Source organism: Rattus norvegicus, chromosome 2 (genome assembly GCF_021556685.1).
Source record: "Rattus norvegicus strain SHRSP/BbbUtx chromosome 2, alternate assembly SHRSP_T2T, whole genome shotgun sequence".
Taxonomy (NCBI): Eukaryota; Metazoa; Chordata; class Mammalia; order Rodentia; family Muridae; genus Rattus; species Rattus norvegicus.
In genome coordinates this window covers 28652658-28674038 of record NC_141535.1, presented here as the reverse complement: position 1 = coordinate 28674038, position 21381 = coordinate 28652658, and the positions used below count along the sequence as shown (strand labels likewise).

General features: G+C 44.5%; 2 protein-coding genes across 3 annotated transcripts in view; one reads left to right on the top strand and one right to left on the bottom strand.

Moving 5' to 3' along the window:
* The window catches only part of Iqgap2 (IQ motif containing GTPase activating protein 2), a 277134-nt gene that overhangs the window by 184149 nt on the left and 71604 nt on the right, over positions 1-21381 (top strand). For both annotated transcript variants that reach the window (NM_001427125.1, XM_087613411.1), the window contains 1 exon segment: positions 1817-1980. In NM_001427125.1, the coding sequence (NP_001414054.1) occupies positions 1817-1980 (164 nt within the window).
* F2rl2 (coagulation factor II (thrombin) receptor-like 2) lies at positions 9414-14415 on the bottom strand. Its single transcript, NM_053313.1, is given in 2 exon segments — positions 9414-10786; positions 14284-14415. Coding segments are annotated over 2 exon segments (1107 nt in total). The 5' UTR covers positions 14354-14415; the 3' UTR covers positions 9414-9749.

Here is a 21381-nt window from a genome sequence, read left to right as displayed (position 1 = left end):
TGATATAAATTTGCATTGCTTCTGGGTTTTTTGCTATTATAAATAATGTTGCTATAAACCTTCAAGGTTTTGTGTGGAACTGGGTTTTCAATTGGGTGTTTATAGGCAGAGTAGCTAGATCACATGGGGATCGTATGTAGTATTAGAGGGCCTGGCAAATTGTTCTCCAATGAGTGTACGCCATTTCCTATCCCCACCAACAATGTGTACTGGTTCCTTTTTCTCTCCAGTATCGCCACAACTTATTATCACAAACACTTATTGTGGGTGATCTTTTTTTGTTACAGCCATCCTAGTGGTTAGAAAACGGCATCATCAGACTATGACTTGGCTTGCATTTTCCTAATTACTAATATGTTATGCATTTCTTCCTATACTGACTGAACCTGTGCGTCATCATTAAATAAATTTGTATTAAATCCTGTGCCCATTTTAAATTGATGTCACCATCCTTTAATTGTTTGTTGAATTATAGGAGTACTTTATAAATACAGCATACTAATTATGTTGGATATAAATAATTATGGTTGGCCCCATTCTTTAAACTGCCCTTTCATTTTGTTTGATAGAAACCTTTCATGCACAGAAGGTCTGATTTTGACAAAATCCCATGTGCTTACTGATTTTCTTTTTTTCTGTGCTTTTGATACCATAGCTAAAAAGCCAATTACTCAGCCTAAAGTCACTAAGATATACCCTATGTTTTCTTCTAAGAGTTTTATAACTTTTAGTTTGGGTCTTTACATTCAGGCCTGGCATCTATTTTAAGTTGATTTATGTGCAGGATTTCATATATAGGTCTAAGTGTGTTCAACAGGGTGTGTATGTGGTTGAACCAGCACCAGGTGCTTTATAGCAACTGTCTTTACAGACTGTGTCTACTCGTTGACTTGTTTTGGCACCCTTGTCAGAAGAAGAAATTGAGCATAAGTGGAAAGGGCTATTTCTGGATCCCCACTTCTGGTTTGCTCATCTGTATGGCTTTCTCATGCCAACACGCTGCAGAATTAGTCATTGTAACTTTGTAATGAGTTTTCGAATGGGGAAAATCCTCCAGCATTTTCCTCTTTCCATTGGTTGGTTGGGCTCCTTGTGTTTTATATGCATTCTGGGGTCGGTTCACATTCTGTTTTGTGAAAGGGCTCCTGGGTTTTTGTTTGTTTCATTTTATAGACATTTCCCTGGAGCTATATGTCAATGTGTCAATTTGAGGAGTCTTTCTTTCTTTCTTTATTATTTTCTCATACAGTACATCTTTTGAGATTTTGAGGAGTTTTCTTTTTTTCCTTCCCTCCTTGCTTGCTTGCTCGCTCCTTCCCTCCCTCCCTCCCTCCCTCCCTCCCTCCCTCCCTCCCTCCCTCCCTCCCTCCCTTCCTTCCTTCCTTCCTTCCTTCCTTCCTTCCTTCCTTCCTTCCTTCCTTCCTTCCTTCTTATTCCCTCATAGAATATATCCCTACTACAGCCTCTCCTCCCAGTTCCCCCTGGAGTATTTCTACCTTTGCAACATTGTCTTAAATCTACAGCCATGAGATGCCCTCGCCTGTGTTTTGGATGCCACCCGCTACATTGTTTCCTAGTTCTTGATATATGTGTGTCTTGCTTCTTAAATTATCCCTAACTGTGCATTACTTTCCCACTGGAGTGGATTTGTGATTGGACTCTATTGCACACCATACACATATAGAAGTGCCGTTGATTCTTCACGTTCACCGCTTACCTCCAGCTGCACCGAGTCTATGTTTAACTCTTTGTAGCCTGTAACATGAGGGAGTGGGTCTTGTGCTATGACTTAGAGAATTTGCTCTTTTCTCTGTAGGAATGGTAGTTCTCGGTTACATCAATGAAGCCATCGACGAAGGGAACCCTCTGAAGACTTTAGATACCTTGCTGCTGCCCACTGCTAACATCAGAGGTGTGGACCCAGACTGTGCCCATCACTACCAGGATGTTCTGTTCCACACAAAATCCCAGAAACTCAGGGTAGGTTTTAGTTACATCTCTTGAGTTAAGTTTGGAAGAGGGGGGAGACTTTTGATTCATTTTTCATACACATGAGTTTCTTATATCAGTGAATGAAAATGAAACAAGGCTGCTTTCCTAGTATCAAACAGAAAAATGCAGATCCAAAGGAGGTTGCTGCTTCTTCTCGTCCACAGAAAACTCAGTCGTAGGTGAATTCTTATCCAGAGTACAGTTCCTGTACATATCTTCTGTTCCCATGCAGGGCCCAGCATCTGGTGGGGGTAGGGAGAGTGAGTTGCAGGGGGCACATGACGCTATTTGAAAGTTCTCTGTCTTTATGGTCAAGGTGGTCAGGAACTGACTGATGCAGCTGCTATTTCCTTTAGAGCAGAGGAAGAGCAGGAGGGAATAAGTGTTGAGATATTGTGCTCCACAATCTTAAGAGAGGTTGCCATGGAGATAGAATAGGAGCTATGCCTGAAGGAGAAGGAAGAGGTGGTTGAGCAGGTGGGCGAGGGGGTCAGCATGGTATGGTCAGTGCTCTGCTCTAGGCATGGGAGGGGACTCACCTGGAGACCTGTTGATGAGCAGTGATGCGATTTACATCTGGACTTAGACTGAAGGGTCTCTCAGGAAGACTTCGTGCTCTTAAATACTGGGCTGAGTGTTGAAGTTTGTAGGATCTAGCGCTCAAGGGTGGAAGTGATGCCACCTGGTACAGTGGCCATCGTTGTCATCCATATCCTCAGGTACAGACCCAGCAGGAAGGAATAGTAGCTCCCTGTAGACACCTTTAGAACCCAGGGTCTGCCTCCTCTGGAGCAGGAGAAGGACTGCGTCCAGAGCGCAGGTTAGGGATGCGGACTGAGCATCTCCTGTTTGCAGGCATGGCCACGTAGCTAAGCTTCTCTCGTTTTATTCCCATAATAGCCCTTGAAATCATTTCCCCATCATCACGAGTTCTGAGATAATGAACTAGGAGTTAAATAACCGTCTGTGGCAGACAGCGAAATAACAACATTGAGAGGGAAAGTTGCTTGCTTTGGAGACAGGCAGGCACCATTCAGATCCTGGCTCTGTGGACTCAGGTGCCACAACCCCATTTGCTTATTTTCACAGGCACAGCCTGAGAGTAATGCCTGCCCTATAATATTACCGTGACAGTTAAGCCAGAATATGAAATATATAAATAACCGTGCTTTTATATCTCATCATATTAATGGCGTTATAGATATATGCAGGTGTGTTCTTAAAAGATTTATTAATTATGTGCATATATAACATATATATGCATGTATATGCACATGAGTGCAGGTGTACTTGGGTCCTTCTAGAACTGGAACTGCAGGTAGCTAGCTGTGTGCTGCCTAGGGTGGGTGCTGGGGACCCCAACCCTTGTCCCTGGAAGAATAGCCAAGGCTTATAGCTGCCGAGCCATCTCTCCAGCACTGTGTGCATGATTCTTGTGTGTATGATTCTTGTGTGTATGTGTGTAGCTATAGCATATACTGTGGATACCAACACCAAACAAACCACACAACTATAGCCAATATGACCGAAGCCTCCCGGGGCTGGTTCCCCAACCCACTTCTGAAAGGTGACTGCTTCTGGGACCATGACTGTATCCTCCCGACTGAGAAACCTATTTGATGGGTGTTAAGACAAGTGGGGAGAGACATCCCGTACAGCAAGGAGAAAAGACAAATAAGGACCTTAACAGATAATTTTCCCTTGGTAACACTGGAGTCAAACCTAAGGTCTTGTGCAGCAAACAAGTACACTAACTGGTGGGAGAATTCCCAGTCCAGCAAATGACCTAAATGTTTTTTTTTTTAAACTAATGTACTTTAGCATACATAAAAATGGGATACACATCCTTGGGAGTGTTAAGACATGCTCTTAAATGTGCATGAAATAGTTCTAAAGGAGAAGAAACTTCCGGAAAGTGGATACAGGAGATGTCGTTGAGCTGTTTTTCCACACTTAGATGTTTTAAGCATCTAAACAACGCTTGTAGGGTTCTCGTTGGTCAATGTAAACCATGTTTGCTTCACGCTACTGAGTGGCCACGTTGGCAGTCTAGAGATCTGTGAGCCGAGGCAGGGCACTCTTGTCAGCACTGGCAGCCAGGTCACTTGTCTGCCGTGTTTTCCCAGGGACTAGCGGCTGTTCTTCACAAAGACCTTGCTTTGTAAAGCAGATGCAGCTTTATCTGAAAGAATGAGGTTGGGGTTCAGGGTAATACAGCCAGTAAAAGAGAGGGTAAAGACTGCTATGCAGTTCTAGTGTTGTGAAGAACCACTATGACCGAGGCAACTTACAAGAAAATGTTTAATTTGGGACTCATGGTTTTGGAGAGTGAGTCCTTGATCGTCATGGTGGCGAATTGTGGCCACAGGTAGGTACGGTGGGTGCTGAAGCAGTAGCTGAGGGCTTACGTTGGGTCCACAGGTTGCTTGCTCCTGCTATAGGTAGGTACCGTTCAAGTCCTGGCTGTGAGACTTCAGTGACGCTACCTACCGTGTGTCTCTACATTTGTTTTCACAGGTGAAAAGTAAAAATATAAGAATGCCTATTGTAGCCAGGCATAGTGGCTCGTGCCTTTAATCTCAGCACTCAGGGGACAAAGGTGCATGGATCTCTGTGGGTTTGAAGCCAGTTTCGTCTATAGAATGAGTTCCAGGACAACCAGAACTACATAAAAAGATCCTGTCTCGAATGAATGAATAATGAATGAATGAATGAATGAATGAATGAATGAATAAAACAAAATTTTAAAGGAATACTTACTCTATAGTATTATAATAAGGGTCAAATAAGAATATATATTATATAACTGTATTATACATATTTTATAGCTGTATATAATATATCATTGTTGCAGTAAAAAAAAAAAAAAAAGCGGCAGGGACGGTTCCTGCACTCTCTCAGTAGTTCCGTCTCCGTCAGGCCATTGGAACTGGAACTGGCGCTAATGCTGCCCCCAGGCTCTCTGACCCAGGCATTCAGGGAGCGGTAACAGTGTTGCACCCTGCTAAGCTGTTTTCTAGTATTAGTTCCAACACCCATGGGGCCAAATGAAACTAATCCCACACTAGCTCCGGCACCTGTAGAGCCAAATGGCACTGAGGGGCACCTTTATCTCAGAGGCCCCACGCTGCCCCCAAGTACTCTCCGACCCAGGCGGTCCGTGGGCCGTTCAGTCTCTAGTGTTAGTTCCGGCACCCGTGGGGCCAAGTGGAGCTAACCATAATTTATCTCTTAATTACTCTCTCTCCTGGCGGCTCCCTGCTAGCCTTGGCTCCCTGCTAGCCTTGAACTCTCTGGTGCCAGTTACTGGGTAAAATCGGGGCTCTAGAAGTCCAGCATGGCTGGCCTATCACAGCTCCCTGCCACAGACTCTGCTCGCACTCCCAACAACCCAGTGAAATCATGATTCAATAAACTGTAATTTATCAATCAGATTTATATGTTAAATTCTCAATCCACGATACATCCACACAATAAACTCACAACCAATTGATAAGGATATAAACCGCCCACCTAGATAAGATAAATTTACCTATAGAAATCCATCCCATCTACCTTGGAAACTCAAGACCACCCAGATCTGGGTCTTCCTTCATCCATCTTGATTCTCCTCCTTCCCCTTCTCTCCCAACTTACAAAAGCTTTGTCCCCGCCTTATTTTTTTTTTTTTACTGTCCAAACATGGCCGTGACCTAACTTGTGCCAGCCCTCACCTGCATATAGACATCAGCCTCTGTGTGTTTTATATTTTAATATGTTAATGGCATTATGACTACATGTGTGCACAATCATGTATGTATGTGTGCACCTATAGCATTTAGAATGAAACTAGCACAGACACGGACAAAGGTCCTGCTTATTTGTGTTATTGGGGGCCCTGTGTTTGCCGTGCATGCAATGCCTGTGTTAGAGATGCTTGGGTCCTTCTGAAGCACGGAGCATCCTCTGCCCACACATCCGGGTCCCTCTCTTTGAGGTGCGCCAACTGCACAAGGCCAAAGCTTTTTCCGGCAGGTAGTGTGGGTCTCCTCCGGAACATTCCGCCATCACCACAGGATCCTTCTGACAATCAGAAGGTTCTATTAAGAGCCCACGTCTTGGCAGCATGTTGGGCAGGCAGCCTGTATACAGAAGCATCTGTATTGCTGCCGTCTTAGTGCACTGAACACAGATTTGAGAGTTTAGGAATCAAACTCCTCTAACCTGGGCATCGGGGACAAGTGTTGCATTGAGCATTGCCGTCAAATTCAAACACTGAAGGTTGGAAGCGTACAGTTCGGTTTAGAGGTTTGTTCTTTAGAGGTTTGTTGAACTGGAGATCAGACTTAGGACCTTACACCCACTAAACATACCTTCCTACTAAGCTGCATCCCCAGCCACAGTCCGTTCTGTTTCTCAGCCTGGTATCTTTCACTGACAAAAGGAAATGACTCTGTTTCTTCAGCCGAGTTATTATGTATGCTTTTTTTGTTGTTGTTTTTCTTTGTTTTAATCTCCTCTAGATTCCTAGAACTTTCCAGTGTACATCCTTGGTGGCATTTCTATGTATTGCCTTCCCACAGCCTAGCCTTGGGAAATAATAGGAATAAAAACATATTGTTGGCATTACAATATCAAGCAAAGATTGTCCCAAAGTAGACAGCCATTCAAGGGTAGAGTAGCCAGCATCCTGGAATGCATGCTAAGGTTCAGCAGAGTGAGGGCGGGGGAGGGGCCAGTGAGGGCTCCAGATACAGTGTATCCAGATGTCACAACATCTAGTAAAGAACGTGGTGGCACACACTTAACAGAGCACACTTTCTACTCTGCCCATTGGAGAAAAGGGAATCAAGAGCAATTTAAAATTTCCAGCTTTACTTGACAGGTGAATTAGACCCCATTAAAGTTTGGGTTTGTTCCTGGGTAGTTACACCAAAAAATTAAGTGTGCCTTTGTTTGTTTGTTTGTTATTTGGGTTTGTTTGGTTGGTTTTTTTTTTTTTTTTTTTGGTTGGTTTGGATTTGTTTGTTTGTTTTCATGTATTTTTGAGACAGGCTCTGTCTCTAAAGCTTGGGCTGTCCTAGAACTCACAGAATAGACCAAGCTGACCTCCAACTCACAGAGATCCACCTGTCTCTGCCTCTCAAGCACTGGGATTAAAGGCGTATGCTACTGGATTTATGTGTGCTTTTAACTAGTATATGTTGCTGAATTTCTGCCACAAACTGATTAATGACTTAACTTTCAAAATGAGTTCCTTTTACTGAAATTTTAGAATCTTCAAACTTGCTTTAGATTTAATTGCTTGTCTTGAGAGTTATCTGACTTTTACTTTTTACATGTATTTGTGTGTTCTATTAGTATGTAAGTAGTCTTTGTGTGGAGGTGGGGACCATCTTGAAGGTGTCACTTCACTTCTTCCACATTGTGGGTTGAAGAGACAGACAAGACCAATCAGGTTGTCACACTTGGTCACAAGTGTTATCCGCTCAGCTATCCTGTCAACCCTGACTTTTCCTTTTTATGTAACCTTGTAAAGTCTTTTTAATTAATGCTTTTGAACAAGCATCCGTTGTTTATTGTGCATGTTTCTGCCCCCTATAGCTGCTACCTTTGCTTCTGTTGACAATCCCCTTTGTCCTTTGTCCTCCTTAAACACTCTGATGCACATGTACAAGAGTCTGTTTCTTTGTATAAAATCTAAACACCACGAAGGGTGAAGAAAATACAGTATGTTCTTGAGATGACCTAATTACTTAGCACGATGATCTCCAGATGCGCTCACTCCCTCCCCCCACCAACAAATGTCATGACCCCTCCTCCTTTCAGGCTAACCAGCCTTGCTAGAAAGGAAAGCTTTTAAGAAAGTTTGCCTTACCCATCCCTCTGCTCCTGGGCTCCTTCCAGGTTCCTTATTTATCCAGTGAAAATGTTGTTGCAGGAAACATGGAAGAGCGAGTGTGAGGCATAGACTTGGGGGCTTCTGGTACATATGTGTGCAAGTGTTATGTCCAAGTCTGATGGAACAGGAAACACACACACATACACTCAACAGTGTGCACTTAAAATGTGCTGTCGCCTTTCTGATTATAACAACATTCTGTTGGATGCATATGTCTACTTCTAATTTTGTCTCAGCAATGCTCTGTTCACAGAGGTTCCCTCAACCCTATCTGTATTTGCTGAATATTACATCTCCCATTGGCTCCCTCAGCTAAGGAATAGTTTACCTACAAGAATAATCTGGAGGTTTGCAATTCAATACCATTTCCCATTAAAACGAGCAGGGATGGAGGTACTTGCTGAATGGCGTTATGAGTATATTGCTCTAACTCCCCCCCCCCCTTTTTAAACAAGCCCAATCATAAATTCCGTCACACAGGGTATGCTGCCTTGTCAGTAAGAACTGACTAGACCTCCGTGTTGTTTAGATGCTTTGGGATTTTACTCTTTCACTGGGCACATGCTATGTAAAGAGTGCAGCTGGTCCCACAGAACATGGCCCTGGAATGACCGTAAGAACCTCAAAGGAGGGAGGACAGATACCAGCTTCTCCATCATACCTCCCAAGTGGCTTCCAGGACCCCTGCAGACACTAAACTCCAGAGAGTCCAAAGCCCGTAGCAATGACTACAACCTCCACATATCCTCCCACATGTTTCACATCACATCTGGACGGCTTAGAAAGACTTAACACAGTGTGGATGCTGTGTAAAGAGTATTATTTATTATTATTTACTTTTAGTATTATTTAGGGAGTAATGAAAAAGAAAACTCTTCATGTTCAGCTCCTACAGTTTTTTTCAAGTGTTTTGGTCCTAGGTTGGTTGAATCTACAGGTGTGAAACTTGCAGGTACAGAGAGAGCTGACCACACGGAGAACTTAATTGCTTGTGGAAGTAATATTTATATGCAAATGAGTTTAGCAGGCTTGTTCATATAGGAATGCCGTAATTATTAGGAAGTGCTTTGTAAATCCAGGTGAGGAAAATGGCACTTCTGGTTTGAGAATAAGGGGAGGACCAGAGCCTTTAAAGACTTGAAAAGTTGGACAGATTAAAGCAATGATGAAAGCCATCCAAGGGTTTGTCATTTCAGGAGCAGTGCAGAGTCAAGGGAAGTGTGTGCATGATGAGTTCAGAAAGACATTCAAGAAAGGTTAACTGGATCTGTGGAAATGAGGCTCAGCTGGCAGTGAGGGCAGCCATCTTAGGGCAGAGGTGGAATGAAGTCGGGACCCTGGTGAGAGACACAACAAAGACAGGATACCCGCTTGAGGAGATGGGAGAACCATGGGTAATGACAACCTCCCAGGCCACCGATGCCGCTCATAGGAGGGAAGAGGAAATTTATAGCTTAGAGAATCGGAAAGGCAAATAGAAATGTGTCCATTATCATAGGAATAATGAGAATGTTGCTTTAAATTAAGACACTCTCAAAATACGTGAAGTATTTTTTTAATCCCCACAATTTTACATTTGATATGTGAAGTACTATTTCATTGGAGCTTAAAAATAGAGCTGGTGGCCAGGTCTGGCTGACCCCAGCAGATGGGAGGCAGAAGCAAGCAGATCTCTATGAGTTCAAGCCAACCTAGTCTAAAAATAGAAAATTCCGGGCCAGCCAGGACTACATAGTGACACCCTGCCTCAAAAAACATAAAATTAAAATTAAAGATTAAAAATTGAGCTGTTGGTACCATGCACAAGTCAGCCCAAGCATATACATTTCCCCCAGATATCTATCCTTGTTCTCCAAGATGATCTCGCCATTGTTGACTACGAGGTCAGCTGATCTACAATTTTTGACATGATAAAATAAAGGAATGGGTCTAGGCAACTATTCAGGCTGCCCAGGCAGAGAGCTATGAGATACATAAAGTACAAGCTATCAGTGTTGCTGTAGTAGTAGTTGGCGTGGTGAATTATGAGTATGATGTTGGTGGGGGCAAAGCAAATGGTGAAAATCACGAGGATGAGGAGAACCGCCTTGATGTACCTCAGCCATTTGCGATCCTGCGCGTTAAGCTTGTGGATGAGAGTCGTGTAACAGAAGACACTGACCACAAACGGGATAAGGAACCCAAAGAAGGCCAAGGAGACGAAGTAGTAGAACTGGAAGGGCGACGGGGACTCGCATGTGTCGTGGACGTCGTGGCAGGTGGTGATCCCTGGTTGGACAAGATGGTACTCCTGCTTGAGGATGGCCAACGGCAACATATATAAGACCACCATGACCCACACCACGCCACACATGAGCAAAGTGAAGTTGCGTTTGGGCAGCTTGCGGTATGTGAAGGGATGGACCGTGGCCAGGTAGCGGTTGATGCCCATACAGGTGAGGATGAGAATAGCACAATACATGTTGCCATAGAAAGCGACCGTGGTGACCCGGCACATGACCTCGCCAAAGACCCAGTCGTTCCCATTGAGATGGTAGGCGATCTTAAACGGCAGCGTGACACAGAAAAGGAGATCCGCGATGGCCAGGTTGGTGTGAAAGATGACCAGACAGATGGATTTGGTCCTTGAGGAGAGTTTCCACAGGGTCACGATGTTCGCTGGTACACCAATCACAAACACCAGGATGTAGATGGCAGGTATCACTTTGGTACTTAAGGAACTTCTCAGGTATCCCATGGTAGCATTATTCACATGGAGAGTTGTAATGCTTTCTTCAGGACACTTCGCTTTTATAGTTGTGGTGGCTCCTGTCCAGCCCTCTATGTCAGAAAGTGGGAATTCTTCAAAGGAATGTTCGTTGCCATTAAAACTCTCAGCAGTTAAGGCTGAGTTGTCTGAAACATGTTTCATGCCTATAATTGAGAGGAAATATTAGCATGTGATTTGTTACTGAGTCCCACCTGTGGTTTGGATAAAAATAAAATGAAATGTTTGAGGCTATGTGATTTCTACAGCTATAGAACTTGGGGTCATATTTTAAAACTCAGTGTAGACGATGCAGACCCAGGCGTGTATATATAGTATGATTGTATGCTCCAATACTGTGCTTCTCTGTAGGAACGACTAGATGACAGGTTTCTGTGTGGCAAGAGTTTATAATAGCGCTAAATCAGTGGTCCTTTGGCAAGCCGCTATCTCTAAAAATATTTATATTATGATTCATAATGGTAGCAAAATTACAGCTAGGAAGTAGCAACGAAAATAATGTCATGGTTGGGGGTCACCACGACAAGAGGAGCTGCATTAAAGGGTCCCAACATCAGGAAGGTTGAGAACCACTGTGCTAGATGAAATAAGTCCACACACTGGAACACTATAGGAAAAGGTTTTGTTGCCCGTAGGCTGCATGTGGGAAAGGCCAGTCTGTTGAGTCTGGAAATGTTGGCTGCCTACTTACTTACATGGCAGTTCTGTGAAAGTTCTGAACTCCACTGCCATCTACAAGGAATACTGAGACCAAGGCAGAAGGCGCATGGACATGCACTGTCTTGTACTAAATTCATCTAAGATGAATTTGGGGAGTAGGTCACACAAGTAACTCCCAAAGGGCCTCTAAGCTATCCTCTGAAGTCACGATCTTTTCATACATTCTGTCACATAAAAGCCACCCACCACCACATGCTAGTAATTGAACTGCTTTACCACCTTGCCATGTTGCCACCCCTGACACACACACACACACACACACAGAGAGAGAGAGAGAGAGAGAGAGAGAGAGAGAGAGAGAGAGAGAGAGAGAGAGAGAATGAATATGAATTGGAAGAGGAGGGACGGCTACTATGGTAGACAGAATAACATTCTACCCAGCCCAAGATTCCACCTGCCAGCTCCTAGAACCCATGATATGTTATCCCATGGAGAAAGGGCGTTATTTAGTTAGGAATCAGGAGATAGGAGCAGAATCCTAGATTGGCCATGTGGTCTAAATGCAAAGACTGGATGTGCCATTCCCAAAGGCCAAGAGCAAAGGTGAAGCGTGACTTTCGTAGTCTTCCCAGAGGCTGTAGTTTAAACAGTGGAGAGAGCGCTTTCTGAGAGTTATGGGAAGACATGCAGAGACGGGCTTCAGGAGAAATGCCAGGCTTTAAGACGAAGAGAAAGCTCAAAAGATGAAATCCCTGTGGTAGCCTGAGGCATTAAAATGATTTTGTCTTGTTTTGTTGGTTTTTAAAACAGGGTGTCTCTGTGTAGCTGCCCTGGCTGTACTAGAGCTCACTCTATAGACTAGGCTGGCCTTGCACTCACAGAGATCCTCCTGCCTCTGCCTCCCGAGTGCTAGGATTAAAGGCATGTGCCACCACCACCTAGCAAAATTAATTTTTTTAAATGAAAGAGTCATATCAGCTATGTAGATATTTGGCACGATTCAGTCAGTTCCGGTTAATCAGTTCTGCAAATGCCAGTAGAAGCCTTGTGCGTTCCCATGTGAAAAGCTAGTGCCCAGCCACTGAGGCCTGGATGCAGAACCCCTGCATCCCCCACTTAAATATTCCTGGATGATGTTTGGTAGACTGTCCTCATTTGGAGCCACGTTCTCTTCCTGATTTAATCTCTGGCCCTTGCTCCCAGGTGTAATCTGAACTTCTTCAGTCCCCGGAGTTTGCACAGGCAGAATTTGGTAGATCAGATATCGGTCTATCAGTGTCGTCTGAATGACTGGTAAATGAAGGTGGCCCTGTGCCATTCAAGGAAAGATACTTCAGAAGGTAGCACTCTGTGTGCCTGTGTTTAGATGTGAGCATTACTGGGGTATCCCGTTACATTGAGCTCAGCCACTTAAATCCTCCTGCACATGCTCATTTAGGTAAAGCCAAGTCTGACATCACTCAAATCAATGCCTGTAAAGAAAACTGGGCAGGACTGTGTATACAAATTTCTTCCCTTCGAGGTCTGATGAGAAAGCTGATGAAACCAAACGTTAGTCAGCGTTCAGGAGAATCCTGCAATTGGGCAAGACATGTGTCTATAAACACACTGAAAGGAGACTTCCCGTAATATTTCAGGTCTAGCACCACCATCTAGGCACCACATAGATCTTCTGTTAGTTAGAAACTGGCTTTCCTTAAGAATAGTGCTCCTTCCTAAATTTCATTTATATTAAAAAACAACAACAACTGATTAGGGTTTTTTGTTTGCTTGTTTGTTTCCATCTGGGACAGTGTTTCTGAAATGCTCCCAGCCTGGGAGAAGGCTTCAGAGAGAGTCTAATCCAAAGAGAATGGCCTTCGGCCTCCCATCCCATCTCCCTGAGACAGACTTCAAAGCCACTGCCCCACCCCTCCTAAGTCCCCACTTTTCACTTCTTCCGAGCAGGACTAGCATCAGGAAGGAACTCTCATAACTCATTTCCTTGCAACTGTGGCTCAGCGATTTGGCTTGTCCCCTCAGACCGTAAACATCAAACCCTGCTTGCACGGCTTCTGCAGCGGGGGGGCCCCCTAAACTCTCTGCAGGGACCTCAATGTCAGGATCACTCCTTCTGCTGCAGGAGTTTGCCTTTTGTTTAAGTTGGTTTCTTCCCATCTCCCCCTTCTAACTGATTGCCCCATGTGGCCTGAGAGTGAGAATCCTGCCTACAGTCCTGTCTCAAAATAGTTCATTTCAGAACAATCAGGAAATTGCAAGCTACCACGCTAGAACACATGTTCAAAGTGAAGTAATTATATTTGGGAAAGAAAGCTTACTTCAAAAATTATATTATAACCAAACTATGCAGAAACATATTATGTGCACATATAGTTGTATGTACATATATACACACAGACATACACACACACACACACACACACACACACACACACACACATATATATATATGGGACAGAGAGAACTCCCTGGTTCTGAAAGCTAAAAAGAAGGTATTTCACCTTAGAAACACTGCACATCACTGATTGACATCACTGGCTGCTGGGACCAAATGACTTTGCCTAGCAGTAGTTTTTCCCCAGTGGTGCCTCAACAGAAATTATAAGATTTAGAAATTTGAAAAGATCTTTAATACTTTCAAATGGTGCTGCCTTTTCTACATCAGAACATTCCACACATGCAAACACTTCTCACTCCAAAAAAAGAGATGCTTTTTGACTTAATCGTAGATAAAGTCTTGGCTCTGTCACAAATGTGGAGAACACTTGGTCTTTGACAAGGTTTGGCTTGGGAGCAAACTTGAGATGCTCCCACGATATATTACACCAGGTTTTAAAAAAAAAAAAAAACAGATCAAACTGTGCCTTTGGGTTCACATTTTCTAGGCGTTAACAAGAAAATTAGGTCATTTGACTCCCACAGCAGACACCGTCCACTCACCCCTCCCTCAGCCCCCATGCTAGTGCACAAGAAGGGGACTTACCACTTTGGCAAACAGTGGTCGGCAGAAACAGCAGCCTAACCCCAACCAAGATAAGGACTTTCATCTCCATGTCTTGAGACCCGGTTATGGGATGTCACTAAGTGTGCAGAGACACAGGGTAGATTCCCCTCAGCTCCATGTATGAGCAGCAAGTGGAATCCTGAGAACTGTGCCAGCCTGTACTGTGTGGGCAGGGACTTGTCCTGTCTCTACAGAGAAAGGATGTGGCCACTTGACGTTTGTGTCTGTGTGCGTGACTCAGGCTGAGCCTCTCTGAGTTGCCATATCCCTTTAACTCTTCCTCACCCCGGCCATTATTTCATTTAGAACCAGTGCTGGATTTCTCCCCAGGGGCTTGAAATAAGACTGCAGAGTCCCTTGCCAAACATAGCCGAGAGCTGATATGCTGAGTGGCAATTAGCTTTGAATTGGTTCCACAGCTCCGTTCTTTTCCCCCGTTTCAAAAACCTAGCTCCAGTCTGGTCCCTTCTATTTAACACATGAGTGGTCGGACATTACACTTCTGTATCTGTGCCTCTCTCTGCTGGGGTCAGAGAAGCCTCATCTTACAGGAAACGGGAACGCACACAGAGATCCACAATGTGTGGAGACTGAGGGACATCGGAGCGCTCAGTCCTACATGGAATGACTTCATCTGACTCTTCCCCTCAAGGCTCAAGGATCTACATGGAAGAAAAGGCAAAAGGATTGTTAGGAGCCAAAGGGGACGGATGGTTCCAAGGAAATAGTGTCTTGCGGATGAAACAGGACTGGTGCTCATAGGAACTCACAGAGAAGGCAGCACGCACAAGCCCTGCATAGTTCAAGCCAAGGACCATCCCAGAGCTGAGAGAGGAAAGGGGACCAGTGCTCCCACCACTAACAGAGAAAGTTCTGCAATTGATACCCACCGGCAAAGGAAGGAGTGGTTTCCTCAAGAGGAATCTCACTAGGTTCATCAACCACATGTCAGGGTAGGCCCCGGAGTGGTTGACTAACACAAAAGGAATTCAGTGGGATTTTTGTAGACTTTTTGTCTCATATTGCTTTGTTTGAGCATTTTTTTTTCTTTACTGTCTTATTGGGGTTTTTTTTGTGTGTGTGTAGATTTGGGTTTCCATTTTGTTGTGCTTTTGTGGGATTTTGTGTGTTTCTTACTTTTGCTTGTTTTTATTACTAGTTTAAATATAGATAGAAAGAGTATGACATTGGGGAGGCAGGGAAGGATCTAGAAGTTGAGGACAGGGGACAGTGTGATCGGAATATGGAATTTCTTTTTCAAAGATCAAAGTGAAACTGGGCTTTATTTTATTGTTTCAATTTTTAGCTCCTAAACTGACCGCATAGTTAAAAACTAAATTAATCATGAAAAGCAAATACGCCCCCTCCTCCGTTTTGTATTTTATGTTATTTTTGTTCTTTGAGACAGTTTCATATAGTCTGGCTTGCCTCGAACTCAAGATATAGCTGAAAATTGACTTAACTCCCAGGCTGCCGCCTCTTGCCTCTGGGTTGCTAGGATCTGTGGTGCTGGAGACTGAACCCAGGGCCTCACACAGGATAGGCAAGAACTCCACCGACGCAGTTACATCCTCAGTACTGGCAAACATTTGAGATGTTAAGATTGTATCCGGTCTGGATCATTTCTAAATTCCTCTATTCACCCGAGTACAATCGCGCATATTTATGACCCCCACACTTGACAGATGGGCCGTAGCAAGGACTGTAAGGAGCCAAAAGCCAGCCTTGGCCATATCGTGAGTTCTAGCCTAACCTTGGACCTCAGCGAGATCCTGTCTCAGAGGGAGAAAGAAAAAGAAAAGTCTCTACCTACCTTCCATTGCCCCAACAGCCCTTAGAGCCTGTCAGGAACTTAGTTTTGTTGTTTCCGGGAAGAAGGTTCATTTGCCCTAGATCAGTGTATCCTAGGCCATTTAACAACTCTGTAAGGTCAGATAACAGGATAGACTCACACCAAAACAAAGGTCTATTTGAATTGAACTAAATTAAAATCAAAATAAAATAATGAAGAACAAGAACTTGTTTTATTCCATGGACTTTTTTTTTTTCTTCTGGTTTGTTTTGTTATGAGACCAGGTTTTTCTGTGACCTGGCTGGCCTGGAACTCCCAGAGGTCAACCTACCTCTGCTAGGATTAAAGATGTATACCACCATAGCCAGCCTGCTTTTCCATGAATCTTGATGAACAGGTCTATAATAAGCATATACATGTGTATGTCTATATGCACATACAAATCATATCTTAACCATCATATAGTACAGTTCATTCGTGTTAAGTGTTAGGTTTCAAACCGGGGACAAATGGCTGAGGTGCCCATTTAACATATCAAAGTGGACACTGACCAGCATCCCTCAGCCCCTGCCTATTATAGGTATCCTCCTGGCTGGCATACTCAGCCCCCTATGCTAAACTTCTCCAGTTCAGGGGGCCAGGCAGCTCAGCCCTAGAACCATCCAACCATTTTGATCACCTTCTCTTTTTGTATCTTTAGGCCTGGCTTCTTCTCCTGGTTCCCCTCTCTCTCCTCTCCCCTCTCCCCTCTCCCCACCCCTACCCCTCTCCCCACATGGCATAGCTTAGTATGGTCACATATACTCTGGCCTCTCCCAGATATCTCTGAGTCTATGCTCTCCCTAGGAACAGTCTTGTCTCCTTCCCTTTTTCTTTTTTTCATTCATTTGCTACCAAAACCAGGGATGGCATGAATAAGCTCCCTTCGGGGAACTGGACCGTTCCAAACCAAGCTACTGATCTGAGATGCCTAAGGTGTCTACAGATGCTTGGTTATAATAAGCGCGCATGCACACATGCGTGTGTGCATGCGTGTGTGCGTGTGTGTGTGTGTGTGTGTGTGTTTATATTTAAGCATATATAGCAGCATATAAAAGCATGTGATATGTAATATGATAAACAATATATAATGTGATATGTAAGCATATATATCACATTTATGTCTTAACCATCAGAATGTACAGTTCGCTTGTTTTAAGTACATCTAACAAAGTATAAGAAAAAGAAAACTTTGTTATAATACATTTGCCCTCATATATTTTAAATTCCAAGACAGGCAGTTTGACCTCTAAAATGCAGGGAAGAGATCAGAAAATTCAAACTTCACGAGACCTAAAACGAGATCAAGGGGCAACTAGGGAATGATAGAGATCTGTATTAATTTTCTCATCTTTATTCAATTTAGTCAAACCATGTCATATCCAGAGGTCAAATTTAACACTTCAACTGCATACTCTATGGTACCGTAAACTAAGAATGTTCTGATATTATAGAAACAGTAAACCCAGGAAATTTGCGGGGGGTGGAGGAGGGGGTTATTTCTTGTCATCACTCAGGTTCAGGAAGTTGTGGTATGATTTGCATGTGGCCCGGTTGCTGGTGTCATGCACTGCTCACCCGGGCACTGTGGAGTCGGGTGGAGGCCCAGCCCTTGCCTCACCATCTCCAGTCTTCCGGTGAGTGACTGAAAGGGGATTTTGTTTCACATACGAACATTTTTTTTTCTACTTTTGGTCTTGTGTTTGGCTTTCTTTTAGTACAACAGGGTCTCAAAACTGTTGATTTAAATTTGTTTGGTTTTGCAAAGTCCGGGCTTTTGTTTGGCTTCTGAGACTAATGCTTTAATCTTCAGTATGGGACAGCCGCCATTTTCTCACCCAGGCAACAGTGTGTGTGGTCTGTCTGCTGAGATGGGAGGAACTTGTGCAGTGCTAGATTCCTGGGGAGTATGGGGAGTGTGGGCCTGGTGACCTGGGTTACGCGCGCACACACACACACACACACACACACATACACACACCCCACACACACCACACACACACACACATACACACCACACACACATACACACATCCCACACATACACATACACACCACACACACACACATACACACCACACACACATACACACACCACACACACCACACACACACACATATACACCACACACACACACACACACACACACACACACACACACACACACAGAGTAAATAATTGTTTCAAATTCTGCCTTCCTATCCCCTCTTCTTCAAGCCTCATACTCTTCCCCTGGTTCTGCTGAAGCTCTTCCGAAATTTCATTTCCTAAGCAATTACCGAGCTGCCCTCGAATGGCTCCCACGTGGCAGCAGTAGCAGGAGATGACTCAGGAAACAGGCCTCATGAATTTTTTATAGTGCTATGTGTGCCCCCCGCAACCAATAACACCAGAGGAAACAACATGCATCTGGTTTATGAAACCTCACCATGCACACAACCTCGCATGGCTCCCGAGGGAAGCTGGTCTATTCTCCTTCCAGACCCTTACATTTCCTGAGCCCTTAGTGATGAAGTTACCCCAAAGGATTCCAGGGCCAGAGTTGATCCTTTCTGCGTACTACAGCTATGCATGGGTATATGCATATATGTGTGTATTTATGTATGTGGGAACGGATGTGGAAGACGGGTGCGTGATGGGAATAGGTGTGTGGGTTCAGCATGCAAATGTATATGGAGGCCCCTGGACAACTTGGGTTGTCCTCAGATGCTGTCTGCCCTGTTTTTTTTGAGGCAGGGTCTCTCATTGGTCTGGAACTTGCCAGCAAGTCCCAGGGATCCTCCTGTCTCTACCTCTCCAGTGTTGGAATTAGAATGGCATACTACCAATCCTGGCTTGCCTGCCTTCCTTCCTTCCTTCCTTATTTATTCTAATGGGTCCCAGGGATTCAAACTCAGGACCTTGGACTTGCAGCCGAGTTCTCTCCACAGCTTCCCCTGGGCATCTTGGTTCCAGCTGTAGAACACTGTGGGGCTTTCCACGCCAGGGGCTTTCCACAGAGATCTCTGGTCTGGCTAGGTGCGCAGATTCAGAAGAGGAGAGAACTCAGACAGGGAGGGAAACAGTTTTCGAGGCCTCTGCCATCTGGTGCTGTTCATCGTGTCGTGCCCACCCCCCTCGTTTCTGGCTGGGCCAGCAGAGGACTGACTAGCTGGTGAGAGGGGTACAGGGGAGCTTCTGGCTGCGATTTCAGGAGAGCAGATCTCTTCCCCAAGTGACAGTGTTACAGCTCTTATAACAGAAGCTCTCAGACGATGGAATAATTCCTGCACACCTTTAATCCTTCCAGATAGGATTCTTTTTTTTTTTCTTTATTAACTTGAGTATTTCTTATTTACATTTCGATTGTTACTCCCTTTCCCAGTTTCCCGGCCAACATCCCCCTAACCCCTCCCCCTCCCCTTCTATATGGGTATCCCCCTCCCCATCCTCCCCCATTACCGCCCTCCCCCCAACAATCATGTTCACTGGGGGTTCAGTCTTGGCAGGACCAAGGGCTTCCCCTTCCACTGGTGCTCTTACTAGGCTATTCATTGCTACCTATGAGGTCAGAGTCCAGGGTCAGTCCATGTATAGTCTTTGGGTAGTGGCTTAGTCCCTGGAAGCTCTGGTTGCTTGGCATTGTTGTTCATATGGGGTCTCGAGCCCCTTCAAGCAATTCCAGTCCTTTCTCTGATTCCTTCAACGGGGGTCCTGTTCTCAGTTCAGTGGTTTGCTGCTGGCATTCGCCTCTGTATTTGCTGTATTCTGGCTGTGTCTCTCAGGAGCGATCTACATCCTGCTCCTGTCAGTCTGCACTTCTTTGCTTCATCCATCTTGTCTAATTGGATGGCTGTATATGTATGGGCCACATGTGGGGCAGGCTCTGAATGGGTGTTCCTTCAGTCTCTGTTTTAATCTTTACCTCCCTATTCCCTGCCAAGGGTATTCTTGTTCCCCTTTTAAAGAAGGAGTGAAGCATTCACATGTTAATCATCCGTCTTGAGTTTCGTGTGTTCTGTGCATCTAGGGTAATTCAAGCATTTGGGCTAATAGCCACTTATCAGTGAGTGCATACCATGTGTGTTTTTCTGTGATTGGGTTACCTCACACAGGATGATATTTTCCAGTTGCCTCCATTTGCCTATGAATTTCATAAAGTCGTTGTTTTTGATAGCTGAGTAATATTCCATTGTGTAGATGTACCACATTCTTAAATACAATTTCAGGATGGGTCAGTGTCTGACTGCAGGTACTTCCTATTGGTTTGGCCTGAGAGCCTGGGAAGACCTCATCTGCATATTCGGGGGCGTGGTCCTGCTTCTATGTGACTGATCTGTCTTGAGCCCATGTGACCTGTGGTCACATCCTCACCTGTGGAGGAGGGGCTTGGGGCATTGCCCTATGTGACTGATCTATTTCAAACCTCTCTACAGGGGGTCATGGGGGGTGGTCTGTAGCTACATGAGGGGCCTGATCTCTTGGGGGACTGGGAATGCTCCTGCCTTCCCTTTTAGGGTCTGACCTATCTCAACCAGGAATCAGGGAACCTTTCACAGTCCTACAGAGCACAACACTTATCCCTCCATGTAAATGAACACTCGTAATTTGAAAATGGAATTTCAGAGGCTAGAGACATGGCTCAGAGGCTGAGAGTGCACACTGCTCTTACCAAAGACCTGTTCAGTTCCCAGCATTCATGTCAGGGAACTCACAAATGCCTGTAACCAGCTCTAGGATCAGACGCCCTCTATGGATTCAAAGGGCAATTGCACCTATGTGCACAGACAGACAGACACATGTACACATATTAGAAATAAAGTAAATCTTTAAAAAAGCAGAATTCTAAATCTTTCCTGAACATATTTAATGTCTGCTTGTAAAACTGACTTGAAGTCCCATTTAATGTCTGCCATCACTGTGCTTGTGGCAAAATCTTCAGAATTCACCCAAATGTAAGACACTAAAATGAATTTAGTGTCTGTGCATTTTCACTGCTTCTGTCAACTCTTTTTTAAGCCATTGTTAACTACTTAGTTTTTTTTCTCCTACATATTAATCCTTAGCTATGGTTTCATTGCTGTGAAGAGACTCCATAACCCAGGCAACTCTTATAAAGAAAAACATTTAATTGGGGTTGGCTTACAGTTTCAGAGGTTCAGTCCATCATCGTCATGGCAGAAAGCATGGCAGAGTACAGGCAGACATGGTTGCTGGAGGAGCCTAGAGTTCTACATTTTGATTTGAAGGCAGCCAGGAGGAGACT